The 23,226-nt window shown below is 38.0% G+C and overlaps 1 protein-coding gene across 2 annotated transcripts in view; it reads right to left on the reverse strand.

The window, feature by feature from the left end:
• Window positions 1-33: 33 nt before the first annotated feature.
• Window positions 34-23,226, reverse strand: part of LOC115793308 (inactive phospholipase D5) — a 66,212-nt gene continuing 43,019 nt past the window's right edge. For both annotated transcript variants that reach the window (XM_030748229.1, XM_030748230.1), the window contains exons 3-10: window positions 11,631-11,817; window positions 9,273-9,381; window positions 8,936-9,063; window positions 6,697-6,894; window positions 5,892-6,028; window positions 5,573-5,738; window positions 5,386-5,476; window positions 34-3,517 (exon numbers count right to left, since the gene is read on the reverse strand). In XM_030748229.1, the coding sequence (XP_030604089.1) occupies window positions 2,970-3,517; window positions 5,386-5,476; window positions 5,573-5,738; window positions 5,892-6,028; window positions 6,697-6,894; window positions 8,936-9,063; window positions 9,273-9,381; window positions 11,631-11,817 (1,564 nt within the window). In that variant the 3' untranslated portion in view covers window positions 34-2,969. The remainder of the gene's footprint in view (window positions 3,518-5,385; window positions 5,477-5,572; window positions 5,739-5,891; window positions 6,029-6,696; window positions 6,895-8,935; window positions 9,064-9,272; window positions 9,382-11,630; window positions 11,818-23,226) is intronic.

A 23,226-nucleotide genomic window follows, 5' to 3' on the forward strand; every position in this document is an offset into this window, starting at 1 on the left:
CTTATTTTTTTTTTATTAAGAGTAAAAATTGAGTGATCAGATAATTCAGTAGTGTGCATTGACAAGGATATTCAATAAATATACATTCCTTCTGTATTTTTAAAGGTACAAGATTTCATTATTAGCATCATCTCTATAAAGGCTTACAGCTACCGTGCACAGTTCATAAAGGCAGGGCATGCAAGCAGCAGTCATGCTGAAAAAACAGACTAAAGGCTAGGCAACATTAAAAAGCTTTATAGGGGGTATTTGAAATGTACCTCTCAGTAACAGTGCTTTGTTTTGCTAAAATAAGCAGTTCTGCCCTTCTGTCTACAAGAAAAATAGTATCTGTTATAGAGTTTTCACTGAAAATTGAAAATTTCGCTGGAACAATGGGCTGGCAGACAATGCACAACACGTAATGCAGAAACATTCCTTTTTTTTAGTTTGCCTGGAGTCTGTAAGTTGTGTGTAGCAGATTGTAAACCACTTAAACCTTGGCATCTGTGTACTCTGTTTTCAGAGCTAAAAAATAATCCACAAAAAGTTTTGTTTTTCAAAATTACAATAGTTTAAAAACAAGAACGCGAGTAATGCAGTAGTTATGACAATCATTGATAATAGCAGCATAAAGTAGTGAATCTGACTCCAGGTCAGCTGGCAGGTAAGCAGTACAGTGTGGTGACACAATGCTTTACACGTAGATGTTATTACTGACATATTACTTCTCAAGTTCTACTCACTGTATGGAAAGATTATGCTACAAATGAAAGACCATTGTGTTCATCATTTAAGGTTACTTTTATGAAGTAATTATTATAGATAGATAAGTTCTTAGGGTAAATATAAAGTAGCAAAGAAAAGTTTTTTTTTGCATGTTAGGATTAAATATTTTTAAAATGACATTATTCTTGTTCTATATTTTGTACATTCTCGTGTGAAAGAGTAATTTCAGTTCAAGTGTCATATGATAAAGCACAAACATTCCCAAAATCCCATGATTTTGTGCACAAAATCAGCAGGAATTTTTAAAATCATCCCATCATCTTGCAATAGCAACTTTTAAGTGGAAAGAAAGTAACTGCCTCATGACATCCGCTAGATGGCAGCAGTTACCCTAGTGTCAACTGACTTCACGTTGAGCAACAAACTTTTGAAATCCTAAGCTTTTGAAATGGTATGCAACCTGAAAAATAACAAAACCCTAGATATTTTGCACCAAAAATTACATAATTTTAGGGATGCAACTACTTTTAATTTTCATTACTGATTAACTTGTTAATTTCTTTATTACTTGGCCCATGACATGGCACAGAAAATCAGTATTAGGTCCAAAACCCCAATCATACGGACTTTTAATATCAAAGAAAATCACTGTTTATATAATTAATACATTATTGCAATATTTGCCAATTAATTTTCTCATAAAATCAGACATAATACTGATGACATGCGTGCTGCTCTCGTGTTACAGCACACCACAACAACATATTAGACAAATACCTTGCTATGTGACTCTCTCTGTGTTTGCTTGATTAATGGCTTTGGAAGTTTTTTTTAAAAAAAATGCTTCTACATTATTATAAATCCCACAAGAATAAGTTCTAAAAGTTACACTTGTAGCAAAGAGTGTATAAACATGCAGTCATTCAAATGTTGCAACAAGCCTCCAGTCAAGTATAAACTAACGATTCTAGATTTTTAGCTCTATCTCCACATCATAAAGGGAACATATATTCTGTCACAGGCATGACATTACAGGCCAACATGCCCTTGTGGTTAAAATGCAGCAACTGCCTCTGTCAAGCTCTGTTAAAAATTCATTGTATTGATTTGGCTGATAGCAGAGACCCTCTGGCCCCTTCGTCTAACTGCTACTTCAGTATTTGTTCAGTAAGTCACAATGCTGGGTTTAAAATATACTATAGATATCCATGCAATCCTCCTCTTTTCCCTGGATTTGTTTATGGTTATCTATAATGATAATTATCTATAAAGACACTTCTGGATCATTAGCTCCCCCTTCTCTCACAATAAAATACCATACCTTGCTTTATTGAAAGTATTCGCTGATGGAGCCATAATACAATATGTGCATCATCTAATTCAATTCAATTCAATTCAATTCAATTCTAATTCAATCACAGCAAGCCTGCAGTGGAATGATGCAAGCACCTTTGAACTTCTGGTATTGGAAATAAAACACGGTGGACATGATTTGATTAATCCTTTAAGAGGGCCAGTTCCTCAACTTTGTTGCTACAAGACCGACGCTCATATTTAGAGGTGAATAAATTATTTGGCAGGGCCAAAAAGTTGTTTGTTTCCAGGAAACAGATTAAACTTGTATTTAGATTTATGTTTAATTGTTGTTATTAAGAAGTTTTCAAATTAAAAATTATTCTGGAGTGAATACTGCTGGAGATGCACAAACCTGTTTACTTTAGGCCAGAGTATTCAAAACCAATGGGAGTACAGAGGCAACAAGAGATCCACAAAACCCCCAATATTATGGAGTGCATACTGAATGCCAGACGTAGCTACTGCAGCTACATATGCTGCCTTGCCCCCTGTCTCTTCACATGCAGCTGTTATTACCCCTTTTAAAGCGTGATTAATTATGAATGCTTAAGTGACATACAGTGTTTAGGAAATCAGTGCAATTTGTTTCCTGGGAGATCGTAACAAGGACAAAAAAACCCAAAAAAACAGATTATATCAGTTGCATGGTTGTAAAATATTATTAGTGTATTAATCAATATTCTAAACCAAAATGTTTTGGTTTCATTCTTAAAGAATCAAAGTGCCAGCCTGCTGTGGAACATTTACTTTCCTTCCTGAGTTCTTCCTTTTTTCAAGTCCTGCAAACCACGTACCTAAATTTTAAAAGTTTTTTTCTATAAAATGACAATATTAAACTGCTACAAAGGCCCAGTGATAGTCCATTGTCACTGGAAGAAAGAAGTTCTCCAAACATTGTTTTGTGGTCACATGGCTCCATTGGAGATCTCTCTGCTACCGCTGCTCTCAGTGAACTGACTGGGGAGATCCATTGAGTTGTCAGTATTACCTTTTATTTCTACCTGTCTGTTGTCAAAGTGGCTCATTTTTACTTGACTCCTCTCTTGGTAACTGTCCATAACTGGCACAAGCCCATTGGCAATGCCTTGTCGACTAATTTTGCTCAGTCTGCTGTCACGGTGCCTTGTATTGTCTGGTGTCTGTCCATCAACTTTGTGATGATTTCTCAGTGGTGCGGGTCCTTTATCATGCTGCCCCTTTCTGATAGGCACTGGTCCATTGTGTAGTTGACTGTGTTTGATTAACACAGTTGGGTTGATCTGGCGCTTGTTGCAAACCAGGAATTTATTAGCCTGCAGTGGGATGGTGTACCGTGAAACCCAGTCCCGCTCGAACGCAGCCTGTAACTGCTCCACAACTGTGACGTTCTTGTCCTCGATGCCTTTTGGCTTACTGATCACAAGGCCAGCTCCTGCGTTAAAGGTAAACTCATCTCCTACCCAGTCAAGGTTACCTGTCAGGAAAAAAGCCACAATGAGAAATAGAAAGGACATCACAGTTTTGGTAACTTGTAGATGGAGCAAGAAACTGAAAAACACACCTGAGCTTATAGTCTGCAAATTAAGATGGACGCTGACTTTTTCAGTGTGGAAAAGTGAAGCCAAAATGTTGTGGAAATTGTATTGATGAACTAATTTGCAACCAGATAGTGATGATAAATGTAGCTTGGTTCTAAAAACAAGTCACTGTGGAGCTGCATTCAACCTGTATTCTTTCTAATGGCCAGCAGGGGGAGTCTCCATTGCTTGTAAAAAGAAGTCTGACTTCATAGAAAATCTTTCAGGAAATTGACTCTTCTGCTCAACTGCTCTATGAACTCAGTAAACAAGTTCCTGATGAGTTTATAGTCTCAGTTGCTAGCTTTAAGTCCTGTTTAATATTACATGATGTTCATTTTGTAATGTTTGGTCCAGTATAAAGTAGAACAGACAGCAAAGTTGGGTAATCTTGGCTAAATCTGGTTTCAAATACCCAATATGGTTATGGCCAAAACACTCAACAGAGATTTAAAAACAAGACTACACAAATTGATTGCTGATGTTACAGTGGCTACATTAGGTTTTATATTCAGCTGATGGGTGCCTCAATCTTCACTGTCTTGGATGCTCACAGCTGATCAACATCTAAATGGCCATTTTCACATTTTGGAGATAATTTAGCTGAATTTCAAGAGCTTGAAGACACCCCAAATTCTTTCGTTCCAGTATATCTAAACTTAGTGCAAAAAAAAGTAACAAAATTTGTGTTTGGTTGATTATTTCTTTGTTGTAAAAATGCTTCTTGGTAATGAATCTTATACTGTTGGAAAACCTGTTTGTTCCCCCTTAATTGTGCCACATTTGTAAGGAAAATGTATTTGTGGGTTGAGCAGCATAGCTGAGTATGTGGGCTGTGCTCATGAAAAACTTGCCAAGTCTTTTCTACTAATGCCAAACGGCTTATTCTGCTATTGACTCTTGTTTGGTCCGAAGAAACGAGACAGAAGGCAAGGCAAGGCAATTTAACAATTTAACAAACGGGGGCCTCAATAGCATGTGGAAGAACTATACACAGCTACAACAGCCTGGCACCTCCTCCTCATGCGAGTCACCAGTTTGATCACACACTGCTGTGACATCCCATTCTTCAACCAGCATTTTTCACAAATCAGCCAGTGTGGTTGTGTTGCCATGAACAGCACACCCAAACCCACATACTCAACTCTACTGCTCAACCCACAAATTTTCCTCACAAATGTGGCCCCATTTAAAGGAAAATAAACTTTCCAACAGTATAAGATGTATTGCCAAGGAGCATTGTTACAACAGAGAGATAACTGACCAAATGCAAACTTTCTTTCTTTTTGTTAAAGTTTATAAATGCCTACTTGCGCTACATACCCATTTGTTCTCATTTCTATGCCCGGCCTTCCCTCCCTTTTTTCTCTGGTTGTCAGGCTCTCTTAAAGGTATCGGCGGGGATCTGCCAGACCTCAGAGCAGTCACCAAGCCTCGATGAGGTCTTCCCCAAATTGTAGCCTCTGGCCTGGCTTGCTATCAAAAAACATTTGCATTTGCATTTGTTCCTTGCTAATGAACCTGGTTATAGTATTTTTGACTTTAGAGTGCCAGTTCAGCTGTTTACTCGTGCAGCCTATGCTCATCTATGCCCCACAAATTTTCATGGCTCTACAGCCCAGCACAAGAGTCGTATTGATCTTTAATTCTCACTGTAAGAAGGAAAACAAAAGAGGACTTATTTCTTAAGGTCCACTAAAAATAGATCGACATAATATGAGCAGACACATAGGCCACAGTCATAAAGTCTAGTCAATGAGCTCACCTAAATAAATGGCTCTGTCTGTAACCATAAACCTGTTGTGGTTTATCCCTTGGAGGCTCACATCCCGCTGCCCTCTGGGGTTGAAGAACTTCTGCACACACACACACATACATGCACAGCTGTGCAGTGAGCTTTGATAAAGTGTATCTGTAGAGATGAAAATAAAGCATGGTGGTCTTGAACTTACAGCTTCTAGTGAGCAGTTGGTCTGCTCCATACACAGACTCCTCAGGGACCAGATGAAGTTGAAAGTTAGTGGATGAGTCTTTTCCCAGCAACTTATCAGCAGGCGGACGCGTACATTCCTCAGGATCAGAGCCTCCCTTATGAGGCCGTCAATACGTGACCAGTACCTTGGAGCAGATACAAATACATGCAAAAATGGGCCTGCAGCCAGATGGGCACATGCATACACAGTTTAAAAACATGAATCAAAGCAAAAAGCACTCAAGCCTTTGATGATAAATGCCTGCCAAGTCACTGTGCAGTGGCACATTTGCTCTAACCTGCTAGTGCTTTTGCCAATGAGGGGCAGATAATCAGTGATGGAGATATATATGAAATGGTTGGCCTCTTGGATGACCCTGGCAATGGCTTCCAGATCACTGCTACGATGTTTGGGAATAAAAACATCCGGCGAGCTCTGTCAACAGAGAATTAGGGAATGTTAGTGTTGTGATGAGAAGATGCACAAGTACTGACAGTACAGTGCTAGCAAGAGCATTGTGTAAACAGATAATTACTGCCACAGTGACTCAGAAAGGAATCTTACTAATATACAGAGTTACCACTGTGATTATTAAAGCTGTTACAGCCATAACAACTGACTGAGCTTTCCTCGTTATGATCATTGTAAACGAGCATTAGGTTTTCTCTGAGTGAGGATTAAAGTTTCAGTTCTAACTTCTTGCTGACAGGTACTGTACCCTATGAATGATTAACTCAGAGTGTGTGCTTGTGTGTGCTTTTTGTGTCCATATTAATTTTGTGGAAATGGACAGCTCAGCCAAATCAACATTTTTCTGCTGGATCACCATCACTCATCTCCAGCAGGAAAATGACACTGAAAGACACAGCATCCTGCAGAGGACTCTGAAAAATTTATTTTCTCTTTACCAAGCTGTCACCTCCACTGTAGGCGGCTTCTACATTAAAGCGTGCTGTATGCACTTACAGACTTGTTTGATTTATGCTAATATGTATTGAAAATTTCTTCTCATTCACAGAAAGTTTTGGTTCTGGAGTAACCAATAAAGTAACCAATAAATGGGATGATTTGTAATGCAAACTACCACTTTAAATGTCACTTACAGACACATAGGCCTGGGCTTTTGTGCCATTGATTGTGAGATTCAGTGGTGTGTCCCTGTTGGAGACGGCAAAGAGACGCTTTGACCAGAAGGAGGGAATGAAGTCTTTATACTGCAGACCCCAGTAGAGGCTGAACACTTTGTGGAGATCCAGAGCCAGACAGCTGCAGTTGTACACCAACACACCCAGCTCCTTCCTCTGGAAAACCAAAAGAAAAAAACTTTTAAGAGCGATACAAGGATGGAAAATGGCACAATTTGGATGCTCAGCTTGTATCTTTTCTTTCTGTCTTTATACATTTGTCCCAGCAGTGTTCACATGAGCAAAGTATTTCTAATACATTTTCTCTCAAAGCTCTTATTAAGATCTAGGTACTAAAATCTTGCTTGACACAGTCTGTTCTATCACTTTAAAAAAAAATATGCACTTCTCAATAAGACTGAATATCTAGTCCATAACCTGACTTTTTTCATAGATAATCACAGAAATAAGGAAGACAAAGAACAATGTCGGTCTGATTGTTTAATGGTCTAATTTAAATACAATGTACTATCAATATGAGCCTGGCTAAGGAAGCATAAAAACATGCTGAACCAACAAATTCTTTTGAGTAACTACCTTGAGCTCCTTGCAGTTCATCTTTCCTAAATCAAAGGCCTCACTAACAAAAGGTTCCACACTTTAATGAACTATATCTAGCTTTGAAGAAGAGATGAAAGATCCTGCATTTTCTATTTTTGGATGCCACCACCTGCACCCATATTTGGAGACAAATATAAATTCGCATTATGTACTAATTGTTGTTTAAGATGGTTCCTAACTTTTACATAAATGTCATTTTTCATTTAAATGTATTATCTGAGGTTTCTAATGAATCCTAGCATGCCACCTTAGAAATGCATTCTTCATCACCCCTGATGTTCAATCAACCTATATTCACATGATCGCACAGTTGATGCAGATTTGTAGGCTGCACATCCATGATGCAAATCTCCTATTCCACTACATCCCAAAGGTGCTTTATTGGGTCTGGTGACTGTGGAGACCATTTGAGGAGAGTGAACTCACTGTCATGTTCAAGATACCAGTTTGAGATGATCTGAGCTTTGGGACATAATTCATTATCCTGCTGGAAGGAGGCATCAGAAAATGAATACGCTGTGGTCATAAAAGGTCAGCAATTCAGGTAGGCTGTGGTGGATCTATTGATACAAGGCAGGATGGATCCATGCTTTCATGTTGTTTACACCAAATTCTGACCCTACCTACCCTACCCTACCTCTGACCCTCAGAATGTTGCAGCAAAAATTGAGACTTATCAGACCAGGCAACATTTTTCCAATTCCACTTTCCTGTTCTAAGCTGACAGGAGTGGCACTTGGTCTGCTCTTCTGCTTCTGTAGGCCATCTGCTTCAAGGTATGTTGTTTGCTGAGAGATGCACTTCTGTATGCTTTCATTATAGCAAGTACTTATTTGAGTTATTGTTACCTTCCTATCAGCTTGAAGCAGTCTGGGCATTTTCCTCTGACCTCTGGCATCAACAAGGCATTTTGCCCAGAGAACTGCTGCTCGCTGGCAGTTTTCTCTTTTTCTGACCACTCTCTGTAAACCCTAGAGTTGTTTGTGTGGGTAGAACAGCAGATCCTGAAATACTTTGACCAGCCCATGTGACACCACATACCACAACAACCACATTCAAAGTCATTTAAATCACCTTCTTCCCCATTTTGATATTCGACTTGAACTTCAGCAGGTCGTCTTGACCATGTCTACCTGCCTAAATGCATTGAGTTGATGCCATGTAATTGACTGATTAGATATTTGCGTTAACGAGTACTTGAACAGGTGTACCTAATGAACTGGCTGGTGAGTATATATACAGTACTTTCAAAATGTTTTAGGTATGTAAGATGTTTAGATTCTCAACTATCACACAAAATCATCAGCATTTTATCAGTTTTGGTGTTTATAACAGATACTGGCTCAATAGATCACTTTAGGCAAGAACTTTAGGGAAATGTAGAATTTGCTCTCTATTAAAACTCTTGCAAATTTGTAAAGTTGAATACCAAATAAGTGTACAAATAAGGAGATTTGCCTTTTGATAATTCGTGTTACTATCCTGCCTGAGTAATGACTAAATTATAGAACTAAAATTTGGATTATTGTCCTCCAAAGTCTCTGTTAAAGTATTTGTATTTCTGCATGCATTGTATAGCGTGGTGGCAGTACGATACAGTGGTCAGAGATCTCCAGTCCATGCTGGCACTGCCGATGTAGAAATGTTTCCTGTCGACCACCCAGAAGGAGGAGTGAAGGTTGCCTTTGGTCAGTGCTGTCATGTTGACATAGTGAACCTCAGCATCTAGAAATCCAGAGAAAGACATAAAAATGGAGATTACATGTGAGACATGGAGGAGGATAAAGACAAATCTGGCCAGAGGCAGAGACTAAAGACAGGTAATGGGAAAGATGGAGAGAGACTGAGAGAATGAAAAAGTGACCGTGGGGAACAAAGGACTGAACAGTCAGATCTAAGCAACAACATACAAAGAAATGAGAGTAAGAGCTAACTGTGTTTACTGAGTTCCCTGAGCTCAGTTGAGTTGGTTATCCCGCTCGAGATCTTCAGCTGAATTCCTTTTGCTTTCAGTCCCTGTAGCCTGGACAGCAGAGCCCTTCCCTAAGGGAAACAAACCAAAAAAGCATGGCTGTCACATGAAATCCATGCAGTATAATCAGACAGACAGAGTTCAGACTTAGTGCCTGCAATTTTTAGATTGTAGTACTATCATAAGTGATAAATGTGCTATTTTTGGCCCATGCTTTCCAAAGAGCACTTGTCTGCTGACAACTACTGTGATCGCTTGTTTCCTTTTTTGTGGAGTTTTATTTTTGATCATGTATTTATACGTCTCTTACGTAATTTTCTTTAGATTTCCAGTGATGACAGTGACGACTACCTCTGCTCATTGGAGCTGTCCAGTAACGTGCTACCTCCTTTATATTTAGAAGCACAAATTTAACAAACCCACAATGAAGTATACTGAATATATTAGTATACTGTAAGATTACACAAAATAAACAGCAACGTATTCGACATAATTTACATGCAGTCATCACCTATCATTTGGAGCACAGGAATAAAACAATACCTTTCACTTAATACAAAGATTAATTTCCAGTTTCACTTTTTTCCTTCATAAAAATAGCCTAAAATCCACTCGGAATACAAGATACTTAAAGTACACTGAGTAGTACAAGGAATATTAGTCATCCTTCATTAGTTTCTCTTTAATGAGTACTGAACACAGATTACAGGACACGAATGAAGACAAGCAGCATTTTAAATAGGACTTAAAAGCTACAACTGAGATACAAATTTAGTAAATTTGGCTTCATTTCAACATCCAGATCCTGCTGTCGACATTCGGGAAGTTGTTATTTCACAACACATTAAGTTCTGTTAATGTATCACATTGAGCACTAACACCTCCTAAGGCTCTGGAGGACTATTTTCAAAATCTGTTGCCATAATGGTCTAGTTTGATAAGTTCAAACCCTGAATTGGATAAGCGGGAGAAAATGTATTGATGGATCTTAAAAATCTACTTCTTTTGACTGACCGTTGTAGATAGACAGGAAATATGTTCTGTTTGAAGAAGAGCAGAGCAGAGTGCAGAGCACTTCCACCTCCACCCCTTTAAATGTTTCCTTTTACAGTACATTACATTTTAAATTTCATATACAGTTTATTAAATTTTTAATTTAACATGCTGTAAAATTCCTCCCTGGCCTGACGGGAATGAAAGGTGCAATTAGTTTCTGACGATTAGCCTCAGGGTTTCATTAATTCTGACATAATCATTTTTTTTTTCTAAACAGTGTGAACCATGAACCGTGTGTTTTGCCAGAGTGTACACACACACACACACACACACACACACACACACACACACACACACACACACACACACACACACACACACACACACACACACACTCTCCATAAGTGGTGCACACAAAACAAGTACAATTTTCAGTATTAAAGCAAATATTATTTGGTTGTGACCCCTTACAAAAAAGAAATTTCTTGTTGGACACCATTAGCATGTTATGTTGAGGAATCTTTTAACAGTTCTACCAACCAGTAACAGTATTAGTAATTAAAAGATCTTTTTTTTAATGTTTTTGAAATGGTTAATCCACCAGTATGCGCAAGCTCTTTGATCAAAATGACATTTTTTAACACAAAAATGTAACTATTGTTGTTATCCAGGAATTTACAAATTTACTGTTTTACAGTAAATTTGAAAAAAAAAAAATAGGAATGCACTTTTTTTTTTTTTAAATTAAGATGCCAAATTACAGTTATTTACTTGCATTCCTGAAAAGAAAAACTAGTTTCAGCGGTTGAATGTTATGCTTGATTAATTTCTTCCTTCTCAGAAAAGTCCGTTGTGCTATAATATTTAATTTTAAACATGTTTATGACAGATTTAGAAAATATTTGCATTGTTTGTAAAGCACTGTAAAGGGCTCAAAAGTCACATTATCCAGTAAGTCACAAGTTTTAAAACACAGGTATTTGCTTGAATTTGAAAATCTGAATGTGACTACATGGAAAGCAAAGTAAAACAGTGCTTGTAAACTCTTATAAGCATAAAATTGGATACAATCACATATTGGTGACACATCATCTACTTTTTTATCCACTTTTGTTTCCTGTGGAAATGTGCTTTTACTTATAAGATTTTAAATTCAGGATCTTAATTTTAATGAACCTGCATTAAAGAAACCAACTCCTTCTTTCACCACCGTTAGTATGTACAGACTAATACACAGACAAGGAGACAGAGAAAATGTCACAGGCATAAAATGTAAATACTACTCTTGCAGAATTAAGTCCCAGTTGACTTGCTCTATTTTTACCTGTCTGGCAGCAGGCTGGAAACTGGATTCATTATCAGAGTTATTAAGGAGCCACAGCGGGGAAACTATCTCTACAACCCGGATAGCTTGGTCCAGTAGGTTGTACAGCCCTATGGAGAGAGGGAGGTGGGATGTGCTGTTGTCTAAGAAGGAAATGTCTTCTGGGATGTTCTCCACAAGCACTACTCTGTGAAATAGAAAGAAAGAAAAAAAATACTGAGAAAAAAAAAACACATTTATATGTAGGAACTGCTTTGTAACAGATGCACAAAGTCACAAAAGCATCATTCAGGCTTGGCCACAGAGACCTATTAATGGAGAAATGCAGGGGAAATTAATACGGGTATTATGCTCTTTCGTAAGGCAATTATCTGTGGCAGAATTATTATGAGATCCTGTGTTAGTGAAATAAGGTTATACTCCTTCTCTGTGACAAATTAGCTTACTTCAGCCTTCTTCCTCTCTCTGGATCGTTAGCTTAATGAGAGAAAGATTTTGAGACTACACATGCCCCTTAGATTCTATTAAGCTTCATTAAATTGTGTACAGGTTGCCTCTGGCAGGAGCTGAGAATGATTTGTCAGTTAATGTAGATTCAATTACAGCTAGTCAGGGAAAAGTGACACATTTTTTGCTGTAGTCTTATAGCTTCCTATTTCACACTACTCCCTGTGTGGTCACATGGTGCATTTAATGTAATGATCAGCAGTCTAGTGTTAGACTGTATACTATGTCTGCAGTAAACAGAATATAATATCATATACAGAGGCAATAAATCCTTTAAATTATCTGATTAAGTGGCACAAGATTATTTTTGTTTCTGATAAACCCGTATCACAAAGTTGAATGATGGGGAAATGTTCCCTCTGATCGTGTTTTGTTTTGTATTAATCATCCAGTGACTCAGCAGTTGTCATTTTCAGGCATCCTGGCAAAATAATAGGGGCATTAGCGCTGGAGTAAATAGATTGAATTGGCTGTGGCAGCCAGGCCTAGATCTGCAGCCACTCACAACCAAGCCATTACCAAGCTCCACTACGTTCTCTCTGGATCTCTGTGAAGGCAGACATCGATTTCAGCCAAGTGGATTTCAAAAGGGGGAAATATGAAGGGGGGAGCGGCTGTTTTATGTGAAGCTAAACAGCTTAGCTATCAGTTCGGCTGCACCTAGGTTGATGAAGTCTATGAAATAAATGTTGTCCAAGCAGGAAGCAAACAGTACGCATCTGCACAAGACTTTTATGCACTTAAGTGAGAGAACGGATTACAGTAAGAATTTGTATGGTAAATATTCTGTTGATTACTTTGGTGGTTTACCCAGGGGCGATTAAACAAAGGAAATTACAGGAAGTCAATAACCACAGAAGCTACGACTCGGCTCAAACTGCTGACACTGCAACTGAGAAACAATTCCTCTATTGTCTAAGTCACCTCTGCCAATAATGTTTTTAATGAGCACCTTTCTTCACAGTGGAAATGAAACTGCTTAAAATGATGTGAAAAATGCATTTACATGACATACAGCATATCCTGAAAAGTGGTGTGGTGCAATTTAAAAGTAACACATTAAGAAAAAAAATACACAGATTTAAAATCTGTGTATTTAAGAGACAGTTAACGAACAAAATATTAATGTAACACTTTTATCAATAAATTTCATTTTGGTAAAAAACAAGCAAAACAAGCAAACACTCCTTCCTGTTTTTTGTTTGCTTTATTTTAGGCTACTTTTGATAACCAACCAACATTTTAATAGGTTTGAAAACTGATTCTTACACAGTGTTACCATGTGCTGCATGTGCCAATCACTGGTGAATTATTTATGGTAACCTTTCCCGTAGTAACTGTCAGCAGTTGGCCCTGCAATTCTGTAGTGATGATGGTACAAGCTTTTTATCACAGCTGCCAGCGTGTTTTGGGTGGAAATGGATGTAATCAGCTCTAGAGGGGTATTAGATTGGAGGAGAATGATTTAAACCAGGTTACAGTGACTTGTAACTCAAAAAGAATTACAAGTCACTTGAGTACAAGCAACTCAAAAAGGTTGCTATTTTTGAGCAATTCTTACACAAAAAATTTGTATGGGGTTGTGAAACACATTTGAGCCTTATCGTGAAGGTGATGCAGCCTGTTAAGTATAAATTAGCCCATCAACATTAGTGTAAATGAAAAGTGAAAACAGGCTTTTGCAATATATCATATCCTTCATTATATTACAGACTGGGTACAGCAGAACTAGTTTTCATTGACTGATTATATAAATCTGATAACTGCACATTTACACATCTGCTAAAAGACTGTGGTCACAATGGCATGCTGTAACTATTCACTCTTTTTCAGGTTCTTCTTGCTTTTGCAACCCTTTTTACATTGCATGTAGAATTTGGTAATACAGCTGGGGAAATAATAATTTGATCCCCTGTTGAATTTGTAGGTTTGCTCACTTACAAAGAAATGAACAGTCTCTAATTTTTATGGTAGTTTCATTTGAGTGGAGAGAGGCAGTACATCACCCAAAATTCCAGAAAAAACACATTACATAAAATTTATACACTAATTTGCATGTCATTGAGTGAAATAAATACTCAATCCCCAAGCAAAACGTGACTCAGGAGAGATTTTGGCCCACTCCTCTTTACAGAAATGCTCTAAATCCTTCAGGTTTCCTGGTTGCTGTTTGGCAACTTGAAGTTTCAGCTCCCTCCACAAATCTGGAGACTGGCTAGGCCACTCAAGGATCTTAATGTACTTCCTTTTTAGCCACACCTTTGTTGTCTTGGTGATATCTTTTGGGTCATTGTCATGCTGAAAGACCCATCCATGACCCATCTTCAGTGTTCTGACTGAGGGAAGGAAGTTCTTTTCCAAGATTTTACGGTTCATGGCCCTGTCCATTGGCCCCTAAATATGGTGAAGTCATCCTGTACCATTAGCAGGAAAACAGTCCCAAAGCATAAATGTTTCCACCGCAATTTGATTAGTGCAAATTGAAGGCTAGATTGTGTAACTGTGTACAATATATATATATATATATTTTTATGTAACTATTCGACTGTTCCTCTTAGCCACCTGATAAAAACAGGTTTTGACACAGGAGTGATAAAAATTCTGAAAGTGGATTTTTATGATTGGTTTTATTTTGAGCTGTAGTAGACAAAAGCTTTCATCACATTGTTTTGAAGCCAATTATCTTTTCCCTGTCCATTTGGGACCATTTGTTCTACTAAAGTCTAATTTAACTTTTTTGTTTTTCAAATGTCTGGCTGCACATAGAATAGTCAGAGTTTAGGGTCAGCCAAAAAAAAAAAAAAAAAAAAACAGCTCAAGAGCTCAACTCAAGGGCACACTGGTGGGAGTACGAGCTGCAGGTGATAATGTAGTGGCATCATGCTGCGAGGCTAGTTTCAAGTTCACAGCATGAAAATGTATTCCTGGCTAAAATAAAGCAAAGTCAGGGTTTTGGAAAGTTGCCGCAGGTCAAACTGTATTCATTCTCTCTATGATCATAACATACTGATATCTCCACAGGGAAAAAAAAAAACCTGTCAATATCTTAATATCTTTAGTAAAGCAGAGCAACACAAGTGGCATTGGCTGATTTGATTCTGAGGGATTTAATTTAATGCATTTTGTGTGATCTGGCAGTCAAAGAGCTTGAGGACTCAACACTGAGAGAGAGTGAAATAAAAAAGGTACAAAGAAACCAATATAGGGAACTGTGATTATATTATAGAGCTTTACACCACACAGCATACATGGAGTATCCCTCTTTGTTCTAAATTGACAGCACAAACTAGGACAGCTGCAGTAAACACTTCACAATGAGGAAAACAAGGATGGAAGGAAAACAGATTGAAGAAGACCAAGGTTAATCTCATTCTGAAAGGAATCCTATCAGTCCACTTTAGTGGCCGTATGATATGACAAATAGTGACTCTGACCAGTTTAACCAGCCAGGCAGGCTTTGGTATTAAAAGAGAAGGAAGCAGGGAGGCAGCAGTTGTGTTTTCCGGCAGAGGATTCATTGATTTTTGCAGTCTGTGTTGTCCATGGATGGATCCCTCCTTTGTTACCCATCTGTGCACTCGTGAGTGTGATTCAGCTCAAGGCTCCAATACCTAAGTGGTGTAAACTTCAAAGTGTGTGTGCGTACACAAGGCAGCGGCACAGAAAGAAGTAAGAGGATGTCTGCATGATAATGGATTTCCATCTTCACAGTGCTGTAAGCGAGAGCAGTTGGGTCACTAAAATTTATTCTCTTAAAATTATGCTTTCCCTTATTCTACAAGGGCTGAACATAAGAACACATTTCGCGACATTACTGAGCTGCCAGAGCTCAGACAGGTTTACATGTTAAAAATACAGCAGAGCAAAAAAAACATAAATCACATGTCAACATAATGTATGTAATAAAGCCAGTTAAATGCAAATGCTTTTGATAGCGTGTGCCTGCTGATCCACATCTATAGTAAGAGCATGTTGAAAATCTCAGTGTGCCCGAGTCAGTTCCTGACATCTGATATAAATTATCCACCCTCTCACGAGCTGCCCTGAGCAGTGGGTGCGCAGCAGCAAGGACATTAATATGGGTATCACAGAAGCTGCTGCTGCTCTGCTCCCTGCATGATGTTCATTTTAGTTTCACCAGGTACAACCAAAGGGCTGCTGTCATAGTAAACACACCTAGGATGTTTATTTAAACTCATTATTTACTGTGCTGTTAAAAAAGTATTTCCTGATTTCTTAGATTTTTGCATATTTGTAACATTTACATATTTCCTCTTATATGCTTACATGTTCATGTTTGTCTAATATTAGACAAAGATAGTCAGAGTAAATAAAAAATGCCCCTTTTAAATGATGATTTCATTTATTAAGGGAAAGCTGCTATCTAAACCTACTTGGCGCTATGTGAAAAAGTAACTGCTCCCTTCATAAATCATGAAGTAACTGTGATTAGCCACATTTTTTAGAAAGCTGAGTTCAGTTTCATTAACCATACCCAGGCCTGATTACTGCTAGACCTAGGGCTGCTCTGCTGCTTCAGGACCTGGACGACTTGCTGTAGTTGATGGAACCATGACTTCTGCTCTCTACAAGAAAAGAAGGATGTCCAGCCATCACTCTGTGCCCTGAAGCTCAAGCTCATTTGGGTTATGCAGCAGAACAATGATTCGAAACACACCAGCAAGTCCACCTCTGAATGGCTGAAAATACCAAAAAGGAGGTTTTGGTGTAGTCTAGTCAAAGTCCAGGCTCAAGTCTTATTTACATGCTTTGGCTCGAAAACCCTCCAATGTGACTGAATTAAAAAAATTCTGCAAAGACGAGTGGACCAAAAATTCCTCCACAGCGATTTGAAAGACTCATTGCCAGTTATCACAAATGCTTGATTGCAGTTGTTGCTGCCAAGGGTGGCACAAGCAGTTATTAGGTTTACTTGAATTATCTTTGTCTAATATTAAAATTTGTTTGATTTGAAACATGTGCAAGTGTGACAAATATGCAAAAAAAAAAAAAAGCAAACAACCAAAACAAACCATAAGAAACCAGGAAGGGGGCAAATACTTTTTCACAGCACTGTAGATATTCTCTGTAATGGAAATTAATTTGGACTGATGGTCAGTAGTTTGTTCTGACTAATGAGTGTTATCAATACTACCTTACCCGTTAAGCACCTTTAGTCTATGCCTGCTTGTTTCAGATATTGGTTGCTATCCAATTTGTTAGGAGAGGATTTTCTCCCCTTATTAAAGATCTATTTAAGGTTTTTGATGTTTGACAATCCATATATGGTGAGTTTTTCATTTGAGCTCTAGAGGCACTAGTGGCATTTAAAGTTCACACCTAGTCTGGTTTGAACTGAAAAGGTTTTCATGAGAGATGCACCACTCCTTATAGTTCTTATAGTGGTATATACTGAATAGTGACATAAACTAAAAATAAGTTGCTTGCTTAACTGAAAAGACACAATATTAAAGTGGAAATGAAACTGGAAGTTCTTTATTCTGTACAATTTCATTAAAATGGCATTCATAGCAATGTTAATCACTACAGTAAACAGTATAGTGTGTCTGACTCAAGTATCCAACTAATGATAACACAATACATTCTATTTTTCTTTCTTTCTGCTCCACGTCTGTGTTGTGTGGCTCACTGCATCCTCTTCTAGCTCAGCCCAGAGGGTAATCTGAAGTGTTTCACTCAGATGGGTTTTAATGGCTTGGGTCACGTCAGAAATTGTCAACAGGCAAATCCACATATATTTTTTCCCCATATTTTTAACGGAAACTAGTAAACCACTGACCTCCAAACCCTGAGTGTTCCTTTCTAGGCTGACTTGATAGCTACATTAACCATCATTTCATTGTCTGTGGGTTTTGTGGTTATTTTGGGAACCTTTATTATTGAATTTTTATTTAGGATCCTCTGACTATTGTTCTTGTATTTTAGATTTTGAATTGCTTGGGTAGTTTATTTATCCTAGTGTTTATAGACTTTTTTTTCTAGTAGATATTTGGTTCATTGTACTCTCTAGTGCTTTATTGTTAATTCTCTGTCACTTCCTGTTTTATTTTGTTAGTCCTCTGTCTCAGGTTCCTTGTCTTAGTTTTACTTCCTTTGTTATTGTCTTAATTGGTGTCAGCTGTGCCTGCTATGCTGGAGATTTCACTATCCCTGATTACCTCCCATGTCTATTTAAAGCCTCATTTTGCATACGGTGTCCCTTTTGCCTTCCCTTGTTTAGGCACTACTTTTGGATTGCTGGCATTGCTGGCATTATTAACTTTAACCCTACTGCCTGAGCCACATGCTTCCAGGAAGGTTTTCTCTGAGGCCTAACAACATAAAAAACCAGTCAGGGTAGACTCTCACTCTGATCCAATCAAGCATCAATATATGTAATCCAACTCACTCCCTGGAAGAATAGACCACAGGGAAATAGGAAAGTGTAAAAGTGGAATGAGGATAAGTTAGAATCCTCTAAAACAAATTAGGGTGCAAAATGACCATGAGTTCTGTCCTATAGCAAAGTTTGTTTAAAGGTGGCTTCCAGATCTAATGATCCAGAATGCTGAATGTTATTACTTCACCCACTGACAGGCGGAGGGAGGTTATGTTTTCAATTGCGTCGGTCTATCCGTTGGTTTGTCTATGGGATGGTTGTTTACAACCACACAATTGAAAACACACCAATATTTATTTATATTTATATAAATGAATTATAGTAGGGTTTTACACTCCCATCTCATTAGTTTGTAATTACTTAAGTTGTATAGTAAAGTTAAATTTGATTAGTCCATTATACTGTATTATGCCATGTCACATTTTAAATAATGGTGCATTATAAGTGATTTACAGTGGTTTGTCAGTGACTTATAAGTTGCAGTAATTAATTTTTTTCTGCTTTCTTGAGTTATCTGTCTGCTGCTCCAGTTCTTCCTGGTTTAAGTAAAAGAGGAAGCTGAGCGTGGAGCTGGTTTAAGTGCAGAGGCCGATCAAATTAACTTAACCATCTGTTGTGACCACATGGGGGAATTGGTTCTTTTATGTGTTTTAAATATAGTTATTGTCTCTCCGGCTTCCCCTGTGGCATTTAAAATGGTTTACTCATTTACTATATAGGTTGAATGGTCTCTCATTTGGGCAGGTCAGTTTTTTGAGTTTTGTTATTTTGTCAAGCATATCTGTTGTGTAGTTTTGTTTAGTCGACCTCTTTTATGCGCTCACCCATTTCTTAAAATAGCTTATTTACTTCTTCTTCTTCCAATTTTATTCCACCATCCACTAACTGATGAATAGGGAATAGCTGGTATGAGCACTTGCAGGCATTGACTAATGAACTTGAGCTGAAGCTCAATATGTGTTTAGGATAGAACACCAAAAATAAAAAAGAACCTAAACTACTGGATGGTATTTACTGAGTTTTTGTTATCATTTGTATACTTGTACTAGTTTGAGATTAGATCAGGAGCCAGCGGTGACTTGAAGTGGTCTAGCTCTTTGATAGTGACGAGGGACTCGGGTAGTACATTCCATTCCCTGATGGTTTTCGGGAAGAATGAGTCCCTGTAGTAATTTTTAGAGCTGAATGGGATGTTTGGCTCAGGCTGTTGGAGTGCCGTGATGTTCTGTTTAGTGGCTCCATGTGATCAGATAGTGCTATTCCCACATGTCCATGGATGATATTGTGGAACATAAATAGGCGTTGTTGTTTCCGCCTTGACAGCAGGCTAGGCCATTCGAGGGATTGGAGCATGTCTCCTACACTGGAGCCCTTTCTGTACCTAGACATTACATATCCCGCTTGCTATTTTCATGAGTTTGTATTTGTTTATATAATTTTTTTGTCCTTTTTTTGGGTACAATAAAGCCCACAGTTTGGAAATTATGCCTGTGTCTATATGTCCTTGGCTGCTGTCCCAAATGATTCAGTGTTTTGGATAGCAGCTACTTTAGAGTAGGTTGCATTGAGTTATAGAAGCTAACAGACTTGATGCTAAAATCCAGACTTCATGCTGACTTGATGCCATAATTTCAGCTCTCTTTAAATTTTAAAGGGCATGCCAGTTCTCAAATTACAGTAATTAAACCAGCTTAATTAAGGTCTTAGAGATTAACTAAGGTCTTAGAGATGGACTTACAAAGAAATGAAAATGAGCTCATCCCACATACTAATACATTTATATTCATATTAACAAACTTTTAAATCTAATTTTATAAGCTATTATGTAATGCTGTTTGCCATATATAAACTTTAAACATGTTAACATTTAATGGACTATATTATGCACTCCTCCTTTACACACATGATGCACCATTTTAATCTGTCTTCATTGTGACCTCTTACTCTTAGTCTGTTCAAGGAAACATAAAATATACAGCCTCAAGTAGCCTCTCATAGCTGCTTGAGGCTGTCTCTAAAAGCGAGTTAGTCCCCATAGATGCCTATGTTAAAATGCCATATGTTACATCATTAAAAACCTTGTTTACAGCCTGGTACAAAAATGGATTTGGCCTCTACGGGTAGCTTCTCCCTTTTTAACAATTGCAGTTCAAATGGCTTTTTCACTCAGATACATAGGGAATTGTAGTAGCTAACTATCTGCTATAGGCCTCACATGTTTGTGGCGTTGGTAAAGTTCTAGTATCTTATTAGCCTGTTACTTAACATTAATGAACAGATGTGTGTCTGGGGATTGCATCTGTACAGTTAATGGATACACCTTACTAACCAAGCCTGCTAGGCTTCGCTGAAAAATGATCAGTCCATCCTCTGATCTAAATAAGGTCACTTCTGGCTCCAATAAAATAACATGGCAACAGTTTCAAAAAGCCACAAACTGATGGGCAGTGTTGTGGTGGTTAGATCCATCTGTCATATACAGATTATATGCTTTGAAATGTGTCCATTTTTTGGGATGAGGCGAGTGTAGTTCTCCAGGCATATTTTCTGCTATTCCACAGTAGCTATGGATCGATGCTAACCTTATTAGCTGTCTGACATGAAGCAATTACACATGTACACCAGGGATGGATCAGACCCCGCATTCGGACTGAATGAGATGAGAGGGAAATTAATGCTCCCACTTTGCTCCAACAACCAAACAACACACACGCATATTGTTGTATACCTAAGAGGACTTCTGCTTTATTCGATTACAATGTTCATCATCGGTAAAGAAAGTATGAATCACATTAAATATGTGTTTGATTGTACTGCCAAGAAAACATATGAAGCAACTATCTGAATCAGCGAGGACACACACTGGCAGCAATTACCATTTCATCCCGTCCTGGTCCTTGGATGCAAGAATTAGCATCATTCATTATGGAGGCCAAAGCAGATTAAAAGGAAATCTACATAACAAAACAAACAGCTGACAAATAAAAGCTGCTGAGTTGTTATTTGGGAAGCTTAAAGAGGGCTTTTAGTAACAGGAGAGTAAAGGCTACACAGCACAGGAGGCTGGTTGGCTCAGTTCGATTGTTTGGTAGAAATGGTCTTGAGTTTAATTTTTAAGTTAATCAGTAGTTAATTTTCAGAGTGTGAACATTCAGTATAAGAAATGCCAGTAAGAGCCTTTGATGCATTTACTTTGATAAATTAGCTTTTGGAATTTAAAGGGCTTGCATGAGCAAGTCTCACTGCAGCCCCATTACAAATGTATTAAACACAGTAATTTATCACTTTTCTTACCTTGTACTGGGACTTGCTTTGAGCAAAGTGCTTTATGAAATCATTAATTACATCTTGTAGTTCTTGTAAATGATGGATGTCACAGTCAAAACATCACCATTAAGCATGTGTGAAATAAATAACGGTGCACACTTAGAAATCTGATAGCACACATTTCTGAAATTTGCCTGCCAAGCCAACAACTTCTATTCATGTCTCAGATTCAAACCCTAAGTCTATCTTTTTCTTTATCTCCCTCCATCTGGATCACCATCCCTCAGTCATTCCCCCAGCCTAACATTTTTCTCTCATTCTTCCCGCTAGCCTTAGGGGTCCTTCAGAGGAGAAGGGGAGTCCAATTTATCTTTACAAGTTGGGATTGCACTTTCAGCCTTGAGTGGAAGAGATAGATGCCTGATAGAGTTCTCTAAAGGCTTGTTAAAGGCTCATTTGAGGAAGAGGAGGGAGAGAGTAAATGGACACAGACTTAAAGAAAGAGAGAAGAAGGAAGTAATTCAAGGCTGAATGTTAAATTGAATAATAAGAGTCTAATGGAGAGGAACCAGTAGGAAGTGGAGAGTAGGAGAACAGGAGTGCTGTATCAGCCGAATGCTTGCTGAGCAGCCATTTTCACTCTGGACTATGAGGACATATTGCAGTTTTTTTTTTGTTTTTTTTTTTTTACACTTGTCTGGGGATTTATAATCTTAAAATTCGAACAGACTGTAGAAACTTTCAAAAGTCTGGTTTAAAGTAACTTTAAGAACAGCCTGGTCATCATTTCCCACCAGTGGGGGAGGTAACAGAGATTTGTTACGTTCTGGTGCTTCAGACAGTAAACTCAGTAAACTCACTTATAATGCAAACAACTGTAGACAGAAGTTAAATATAAGCTATCAGCACTTAAATCGTGTCAACCAAAGCCACAGAAGATTTGCATTTTTCAATAAATGTTTTGCTCCTGCTTCTTATCACTGCTTCTTACTCAGGTGCAGACATGTCACTAATCTCAGAAATAAATATATCATGGTTCTAAGGCAGTGAATCTCAACTGGTGGCCTGTGACATGTTACTCTTTACACCAAGTTATAGCCTGTGAGCCAAATACAAATAAAGTGAAACCAAGAAATTCACAAGACTGAAATACTCACTATTGGTTAATGGGAGAAGCTACATTTACTCTCCAACACAATTTTTTTTTTAACATTGGGCTCGACAGTTGTCAGACCTGACAGAAGGTCCTATGTCCTCATAATGATGCTAGCAGTGCAGATAGCAAACTGCAGTGCATAAATAACCCACCTGACTGTGATATTGACTCTTGCTGATGCAGCATATACTGTGTGTACTGTAACTTTCAAATCCTCCTGGTAAGAGGTAGCTTTTTAAAAAAAAAATTTTATTAACTTAAACTAA

This window comes from Archocentrus centrarchus, chromosome 15 (assembly GCF_007364275.1).
Source record: "Archocentrus centrarchus isolate MPI-CPG fArcCen1 chromosome 15, fArcCen1, whole genome shotgun sequence".
Taxonomy (NCBI): Eukaryota; Metazoa; Chordata; class Actinopteri; order Cichliformes; family Cichlidae; genus Archocentrus; species Archocentrus centrarchus.